This window comes from Neoarius graeffei, chromosome 6 (assembly GCF_027579695.1).
Source record: "Neoarius graeffei isolate fNeoGra1 chromosome 6, fNeoGra1.pri, whole genome shotgun sequence".
NCBI classification, from domain to species: Eukaryota; Metazoa; Chordata; class Actinopteri; order Siluriformes; family Ariidae; genus Neoarius; species Neoarius graeffei.
In genome coordinates, this window is record NC_083574.1 from 27,728,735 (window position 1) to 27,737,744 (window position 9,010).

The 9,010-nt window shown below is 38.9% G+C and overlaps 2 protein-coding genes across 19 annotated transcripts in view; one reads left to right on the forward strand and one right to left on the reverse strand.

The window, feature by feature from the left end:
- bcl9l (bcl9 like) overlaps nucleotides 1-5,820 on the forward strand; it is a 429,368-nt gene extending 423,548 nt beyond the window's left edge. For 13 of the 17 annotated variants that reach the window (XM_060923520.1, XM_060923517.1, XM_060923529.1 and 10 more), the window contains one exon: nucleotides 872-5,819. In XM_060923520.1, the coding sequence (XP_060779503.1) occupies nucleotides 872-2,073 (1,202 nt within the window). In that variant the 3' untranslated portion in view covers nucleotides 2,074-5,819. Of the gene's footprint in view, nucleotides 1-871 lie in introns of all 17 variants that reach the window. The other 4 variants (XM_060923531.1, XM_060923530.1, XM_060923533.1 and 1 more) reach the window with 1 other exon arrangement.
- LOC132887828 (C-X-C chemokine receptor type 5) lies at nucleotides 2,592-7,104 on the reverse strand. Of its 2 annotated transcripts, none has more exons than XM_060923534.1 (2): nucleotides 7,040-7,104; nucleotides 2,592-3,942 (listed from the first exon to the last, which is right to left on the reverse strand). In XM_060923534.1, exons 1-2 carry the CDS (start codon nucleotides 7,085-7,087, stop codon nucleotides 2,872-2,874), a joined length of 1,119 nt encoding a protein of 372 aa, XP_060779517.1. In that variant the 5' UTR covers nucleotides 7,088-7,104; the 3' UTR covers nucleotides 2,592-2,871. The 2 variants fall into 2 exon arrangements, with proteins under 2 accessions (XP_060779517.1, XP_060779518.1); XM_060923535.1 differs by lacking the exon at nucleotides 7,040-7,104 and adding an exon at nucleotides 6,455-6,464.
- Nucleotides 7,105-9,010: the final 1,906 nt, after the last annotated feature.

A 9,010-nucleotide genomic window follows, 5' to 3' on the forward strand; every position in this document is an offset into this window, starting at 1 on the left:
TGGTGCATCATAAAATGGAAGATACGACAAAAAAGACCTAAGACAGTTGAGCAACTAGAATCCTACATTAGACAAGAATGGGTTAACACTCCTATCCCTAAACTTGAGCAACTTGTCTCCTCAGTCCCCAGACGTTTACAGACTGTTGTAAAGAGAAAAGGGGATGTCTCACAGTGGTAAACATGGCCTTGTCCCAACTTTTTTGAGATGTGTTGTTGTCATGAAATTTAAAATCACCTAATTTTTCTCTTTAAATGATAAATTTTCTCAGTTTAAACATTTGATATGTCATCTATGTTCTATTGTGAATAAAATATGGAATTTTGAAACTTCCACACCATTGCATTCCGTTTTTATTTACAATTTGTACTTTGTCCCAACTTTTTTGGAATCGGGGTTGTACAACAAAGGAGACCCTGAACTGAAATTGTATATCAGGCAAGAATGGGACAACATTTCTCTTTCAAAACTACAGCAATTGGTCTCCTCAGTTCCCAAACATTTACAGAGTGTTGTTAAAAGTAGAGGTGACGCAACACAGTGGTAAACATGCCCCTGTCCCAACTTTTTTGAAATGTGTTGCTGACATTAAATTTAAAATGAGCATATATTTTTTTCCAAAAAACAATAAAGTTTCTAAGTTTCAACATTTGATATGTTGTCTTTTATATTTCATTGAAAATAATACAGGTTTCCATGATTTGCAAATTATTGCATTGTTTTTATTTACAGTTTACACAGTGTCCCAACTTTTTTGGAATTGGGGTTGTAGAATTTAACATAATTTTGCATATCTTTTGTATTATATATTTTAGATGGGTGGGTTTACTAGACATGTGTGACTTAGTTTTTGCTCGAATTTATTTTCTAGGAAATATGAATAATCACCATTCCACACAGATGCTCCTGTCCTCTCGAGGGTCAATGGGACCTCACAGTAGACCTCCAAGTCCAACTGGAATGGTCCTTTCAGGAAATCAGCAGTTATCTCTTGACCCCTCTGGACCTTTGCTGCCTTCTCCTAACCCCATTGCCATGCCAGTAATGATGGGAGGTGGAGGGGGCCATCCAGATGGAATTGGACCCTGTAACATTTCCCCAGTGCATCCTCCAAGTCAGATGGGTGGATTCTTGCGCATGCAGGCACCCCTGCACTCCCCAGTTGGTGGTATGGGGCAGCAGTACCCCCATCCTTCTGAAGACATTCTCCCTTCTCAGCAAATGCATAATCTTAGCAAGGGTATGCCCAATCAGTGCCCACCTCACCCACCTGACTCTTTTTCATCCATGCCCATAGGAGAGGGCCTGGACTTGAGTGAAGTGATTAGGCCCACACACACAGGCATCCCAGAATTTGACTTGTCTCGAATCATTCCTGCTGACAAGCCCAGTAGTACTCTGCAGTACTTCCCCAAGAGTGAGGCAATGTCACAGCTGCAGCAGACCCCTCACCAAGGGCAGCTACCTCATCAGGCTCCTTCAGCACAACTCCTAAAGCAGCTTTCTTCATCTGGCCCCCTTCAGAGCAATACATCCTCCTCCAACCCTCACATTGCTAGTTTGCAGAACATGATGGCTGAGCAGCATCTTCCCCTGCAACCATCACACAGTGGCTTACGCCTTGGCATAGGCATGAACCAGGGAGGAGCCAGAAGTATGGGTCCAGGTGTTGTGATGGGGCCTGGACCAATATGCCATCCAGGTCATCTGATGGGTAGGACAGGTATACCTCAGCAACAGCAGCAGCATCACCACCAACAGCAGGTCATGATGGCTAACAGCCTCTTACAGCACCAGTCCCACATGTCACAGGGCACAATGACTCCACAGCAACATCCACACAATCTTTTAACTCAGCAGAACATGATGATGCAAGCTAAGCAGAGGGGTATGTCAGTTCCAGGGGAACACTTTGGCCAACAAGGGGCTGTTCTGTCCCCTCAGGGGCCCATGATGGGACCCCCACACCCACAGTCAACTGTGATAGGATCCCAGGGAATGAGACAGAGGGGATTGTCTTTGGATAGTCCACTTGGCTATGGACCTGGAAGTATGGCAAACATGCCTTTCTGAACATTTTTAAGTAAATCTGTAAAAATATTTTCCCCTTATGGATTACTTCAAACCCTGACATGCTTTTTTTCAACGTTTATTGATTGTGGCAATCAGATGCTAATATTATTCTTAATAATGTCATAATTAAAAAAGCCAAATAGTGGAAAATTGCAGTTAAGCAACAAATTCTGAAGCCATTTTAAATGCCTATAAAATATGTACATTTAACAAATGTGTTCATTTTTGTGAGCAAAAAAAAACCCTCTCACAAATCAGTTTCTAATTCTTTTCTCTGGCTACCAAACTGTTGTGCAAGAAAGTATATAAATATGTTATTATTAAATATCTGTATAATTGCTGTAAATAAGAAGCAATTTGCTCATTTACAAATGTTATGTATAAATTGTTTAATAGAAGTCTAAAAGCAAACAATGAGAGGAAAAAAACTTAATGTGTATTGTTTGATGATGGAAAAGTGTTGCTAAGGGATGTGAGGAAAAAAAGAGAGGCAGACACAATCAGAGAAACTTGTTTTTTAATCTCTTATGTATGTCTTTTATTATCTTGCATCAAATATTACTTTGAAGAGCACTCACTAGCTATGGGAAATGTTAAAGTAGGATCACATTCAGATAAACCTACACACTCATGCATGCTCTGTAAATTTTCTTATCAACATTGCATCACTGCATAACTAAATATGTAAGGCAGACAGATGGTTCACGGGTTCAAAAAAAGTGTTTTATTTATTTAGGGGAAAAAACCTCATGATTGAATGATTGCATACTTTCAGCAAGTTTCTTCGCTGGTCTGTGCTCATATATACTGGCTAGTGGAGGTGGTGGTAGCCATGTCTGAGACAGATATCTTGCTGAAGCATCTGGTGCATATTAGGGGCCAACAGACACAGAAACATTTTTTCAGCAATCTCAGGAGCTCATTCTGGAAACGCACCCCTACAAAGGCATAAAGGGTTGGATTAAGGCAGCAGTGAATAAAACCAATGCTCTCAGTCACCATCAGACTCAGAGCCAGTGCACTGCGAGTCTGACAGGATTTCTGAGACAGAATCCCTAACCTCACAAGGGTGTCCACAAAAAGGGTTATGTTATAGGGTAACCAGCACAAGCAGAAAACCAGGGTTACTACCATAGCCAGACGAATAGCCCCCTGCTTTTCCAGGCTCTGGTGACTGTGGTACAGGGTGAACACCACAGCGGTGTAGCAGTAGCCCATGATGACTAAGGGCAAGAGGAAGCACAATAGGTGTGTCAGCATCCGACTAACGAGTAACCAGTTGTAAGCATGGATACCATGGTTGTTGAAGTGACATTGTAGCCATGTATGGTCATTCCTTCTGGGTTCCACAGAAAGAAATACTATGTTGGGCATCGAGAGAGCAAAAGAAAATAGCCAGAGCAGAGCACAGATGAGGTGAACCATTTGAGGTCGACGGGTCTGGAGGCTGGAGACAACATGAACAATGGCAAGGTAGCGATCAAAACCAATGCCTGCAAGGAGGAGACTCCCACACACCAGATTTAGGCGGTTCAACAGGCCTACAAGCTTGCACAGGAAGTTCCCAAACAGCCAACCTCTAAGTATCTGGATCACTGCAAAAGGTAAGGTAAAGAGCAGGAGGAGATCAGCCAGGGCCAAATGCAGCAGGTAGATGTCAGTCATGCGTAGGCGAGCACGACACTGCAGCAGGACCATCAGCAGGAGGCCATTTCCTAAGAGGCCTAGCAGAAACACCATGCTGTAGACTAGTGGCTGGATCACAGTATGGTACAAAAGCAGGGGGTCTTTTTCAGTGTCACAGGTGAAGTCGTCATGGCTTATGTTCTCTGTGATATTTTCATAGTCATAACTCTGGTAATCTGGATACTGATGAGGAAACACAATAGGTAATGAATTCATAATTACCTACCAATACTTAAACTAATATTAAGATGCATTTTCCCATTATTTAGTGCCCTATTTGTTGTCTTACTTAGAGTTTGTGAAAGTCTGTGAACCCTTTAGAATTTACAGTATTTCTGCATAAATATGACCTAAATCAGAGTCAGATTTTCACACAAGTCTTAAAAGTAGATAAAGAGAACCCATTTAAACAAATGAGACAAAATATTATACTTGGTTATTTATTTCTCATCTCATTATCTGTAGCCGCTTTATCCTTTTACAGGGTCGCAGGCAAGCTGGAGCCTATCCCAGCTGACTATGGGCGAAAGGCGGGGTACACCCTGGACAAGTCGCCAGGTCATCACAGGGCTGGTTATTTATTTATTAAGGAAAATTATCCAATATTATGTGAGTGAGTGGTAAAAATATGTGAACCTTTGCTTTCAGTATTTGTTGTAACCCCCCTTGCACAGCAATAACTGCAGCTAAGTGTTTCTGGTCACTAGTGGTCAGTTCTGCACATCGGCTTGGAGGAATTTTAGCCTGTTCCTCCATAAAGAATAGCTTCAACTCTAGTAGGTTGGTGGGTTTCCTAACATGCACTGCTTGCACAACATTTCTGTTGGATTAAAGTGCATATCACAGGTAAATTCAGGAGAAAGATCAATGTAATTCTCCTATTTTATATTAAACTTTGGTCAAATATCTGTCACATTTTGTATTTTGTGCAATTTTTTTACCTTGCGCAATACCAGAAAAATTCAGTTGAAATCAAGACATTTGAGGCGAATTGGTCCGCCTCTGAAAAAACTTGCCATTTGGATTTCCCAGGAAACATTGATTTTCGTGATGTCACGTGCAGGGACACCTCCCTCTGAATCCTACGTCAGCACTGATTTGTTTATGAGAAAACGACCTGGTGACTTTCTGTAAATTTCTTCAACGTTATCACATAATTATTAAAATGGTTAACAGATGTATCATAGGAGGGTGTAGCAACACCAATCTTGATGAGATTAGTACTCATCGTTTTCCAAAAGACCAGACAATGAGAGAGAAATGGGAGCGCTTGGTCTACACAGACTGTGCACTGAAACTGTGCAAGCTCGCGCAGCCTGCTGGCACTTCCGTAGGTAACGTCATGAATCTGGCTCCAGACTCCCTTGGGATTTTTCCAGATGTGTTTTATTTTAATTTTTTCTGCTGTAGACAGATGGCCTTGTGCAAAATTACCCTTTTGGATGAGTGTGTAAAGGGACATACTTTCATATAAAAAAAAAAGAAATTGGTCCAGAATATGCACTTTAAGGTCAGGACTTTGACTTGGTCATTCCAAAACATTAATTGGTTGAACGACTTGTGTGCTAAGGGTCATTGTCATGCTGCATGGCCAACTTTCTCTTGAGATTCAGTTCACAGGCAGATGTCCTGATGTTTTCCTTTACAATTTGCTGGTATAATTCAGAATTCATTGTTCCACCAACGATGGCAAGCTGTCCTGGCCCAGATGCAGCAAAACAGGCTAAAACCATGATACTACCACCTCCATGTTTCGCAGATGGAATAAAATTATTATGCTGGAATGCAGTGTTTTTCCTTTCTACAAACATACTGCTTCTCATTTAAACCAAAAAGTTCTATATTGGTCTCATCTGTACACAATTTTTTCCAGTGGCCTTCTGGCTTGTGCACGTGATCTTTAGCAAAATACAGTTGATCAGCAATGTTGAATCTTTTTGGAAAGCAGTAGCTTCCCCTTTGCAATCTTGCCATGCACACCATTTTTGTTCAGTGTTCTCCTGATGGTGGACTCATGAACATTTAATATTAGCTAATGTGAGCAAGGCCTTTAGTTTCAAATTAACTGCTAATCCTAGAGGTTCACATACTTTTACCATTCACTTATATATTGGATCATTTTCCTCAATAAATAAATGACCAAGTATAATATTTGTTTTCTCATTTGTTTAATTGGGTTCTCTTGATCTACTTTTAGGACTTCTGTGAAAATTTGATGATGTTTTAGGTCATATTTGTGCAGAAATATAGAAAATTCTAAAGGGTTCGCAAACTTTCAAACACCACTGTAGCAAATTGATATTCAGTCTGTTATACTTAGCAAACATATTCAAACTTCAGATGTAACTGTTTGTTTGTTTGTTTGTTTGTTTGTTTGTTTGTTTGTTTGTTTGTTTTGGTGTTTAACTATGGAAGGTGCAGAGATGCAGTTATAGAAGTTATAAGCAGTTATAGTTTCATTAGGTTATACAGCTGTGGAGCAGACAGGAAACAGTGTATAGGAAACTTTTCATATCCTCCATTTAAAAATGTGAGAACTGAAAACAACTGCTTTAAACATATAGAAAATTTAAAGCTATGTAATATACAAATAACATGATGTACTAATTGTATATAGTTTAAACCATCCAGAATATTTTTTTCTTTGTTTGTTTAAGAGGGACACTTTTCCCTATAAATGGTAAAATGTCCTTACCATAAAATAACAATTTTCTTTTCAGTTCTGAAACAATAAATAGCAAATACAAATTTATCACATAACTAATTATTTAAGAGTAATATTGAAGTGTTTTAAAGTTCTGTCTCAAAACACACTCTCAAGCTCTATGTTAAGCACCTACAGAAAATATTGTATATATCAAAGATAGTGTCTTAAATATTATATTTCCATGGAAACTATTTGTTTTGATTTCATAAGTAATTTTGTTAGCAGCATGATAAGAATGTATAAAGGTAGGACAAGTATAGAAAGAAAATCCTTAAATGACTGATCAACAGCAATTTTTATGTAACTTTTATGTAATGTTTCATTGGAAATAATTTAAATATTCAGTTAGTTTTATATATTCTAACTAAGGACGTTACATTAAGTATGTTTGATGTAGTGCAGGGTATGATATTTATATTTTTCTTAAGAATATACCAGCAAATGTTGCCTAAAGCAGAAAATAATTTTAATAATAGTTTTCAAAGATCACATAGAGTTTTGTTCTCAAACTCTATGGTCATTCTATATATTTGGTCTTACTTAAAATAATCAGATTTAAGTAGCTGTACTTACCTCATAAACCATATGCTCTGTTATGTTAATCATCTTCTTCGAGACCATTTTTTCATTCTGGTTTCTGAAATGTGAATCCAGAAACCTACAGTGTGTGTGGGGGGGGGAGAAAAACAAGCAGACCGTGTTTCCGGGAAGCCTTTTTTTTTTTTTATTACACCTACCTATTTTTTCCAATAGAGCAGTCAGTTTTACATATTTAAAAATACATACAGAAGAAAAACATGTAACTGACAGCAGTATGCCTTCTCAAAGTAATTTATTAAACTTTAAATATGTTGTAAAAAAAATACCAAATGGACACAAGTTTGAATTTTAAATATTTCTTTAGTTTACAAAGCAAAAATCTATGAAGAGTCAGAGCAATAGATGATATCCTTCTTCCACCTCACCAAATACTTGGAGATGCTAGCTTAGTGAATGAATTACTTTCCTCAAGTACCATATCCTCTCAAATAAATACATAAATAGACAGAATTAAATAGATAAAAACAAAAGTTTTTTTCTGATCAAGGCTGTGGCTCCCTGCTTGTATTACTTGATGTTAGTGCAGCCTTTGACACCACTGATCATTCCATTCTCCTGGATAGACTAGAAAATGTTGTGGTAATTAAGGTAATGGCTCTCTCCTGGCTCAGCTCTTATTTACCTGATTGCTGTCAGTTTGTTGATGTAAATGGTGATTTTTCTATACATACTGAGGTAAAGTTTGGTGTTCCACAAGGTTCTGCCTTAGGCCCATTGCTTTGTTCTTTATACAGTTGTGGTCAGAAGTTTATATACAGCGACATGAATGTCATCTTGGATATGAACGTCATTGCAATATTTGGGCTTTCAGTATTTTTTTTGAACTGTTCTTTTTCTGTGGCAGAATGATTGTACAGCATACATCTTTAATTAAAAAAAACACTAGAATTTGATGCATAAGTTTTAATTTTCTTTGGGTTTTCTGAAATCAACACAGGATCAAAATGATACATACAGGGTCAAAATTTTACATATGCTCACTTAGATTATTAATTCAAAGTTGCTGAAACTTCCAAAATGTCTCTTATCTTGCCAAGGCCTTTTAACTTCCTGTTAGTAATCATGATTGAGTACAGCTGGTAGCTTCTCCATGCCTTCATAAAAAGGGTTTGTTTACAGCGCTCATTGGATTGACCAACACACAGTAAAATGGGAAAGTCCAAGGAGCTCAGTGCAGATCTGAGAAAGAGGATCACAGATATACACAACTCCAGAATGTCTCTTTGAGCAATTTCTAAACAACTGCAAATTCCAAGATCAGTTCAAACAGTTGTATCCAAGTTATTGTGAGGTGTAGTCACTTTGCCAAGCCACTTTGCTTCAAGAAAACCCAAACTGCCACCCTCAGCTGAAAGGAAATTGGTTTGGATGGTCAGGAACAGTCTGGGAACCACCATGGCACAGCCCTGACATGAACTGGAAGCTGATGGATCATTGTCTATAAGTCGAGTCCATGCCAGGAAAAATAATAATAATTGAACTCTACCAATTCTACCATGAAGAGTCATGAAATATCCAACCAGAATTCTGTCAGAAGCTTGTTCATGGTAAACAAAAATGTTTGGTCAAGGTGAATCTTGCGAAGAGACATTTTACCCAAATATTAAGTGTGTTGTATGTATATTTTTGACATCGTGTTAATTTCAGAAAACCCAAAGAAAATTTAAATTTGTGGAACAAATTCTAGTGTGGGGTGGCACGGTGGTGTAGTGGTTAGCGCTGTCGCCTCACAGCAAGAAGGTCCTGGGTTCGAGCCCCGGGGCCGGCGAGGGCCTTTCTGTGTGGAGTTTGCATGTTCTCCCCGTGTCCGCGTGGGTTTCCTCCGGGTGCTCCGGTTTCCCCCACAGTCCAAAGACATGCAGGTTAGGTTAACTGGTGACTCTAAATTGACCGTAGGTGTGAATGGTTGTCTGTGTCTATGTGTCAGCCCTGTGATGACCTGGC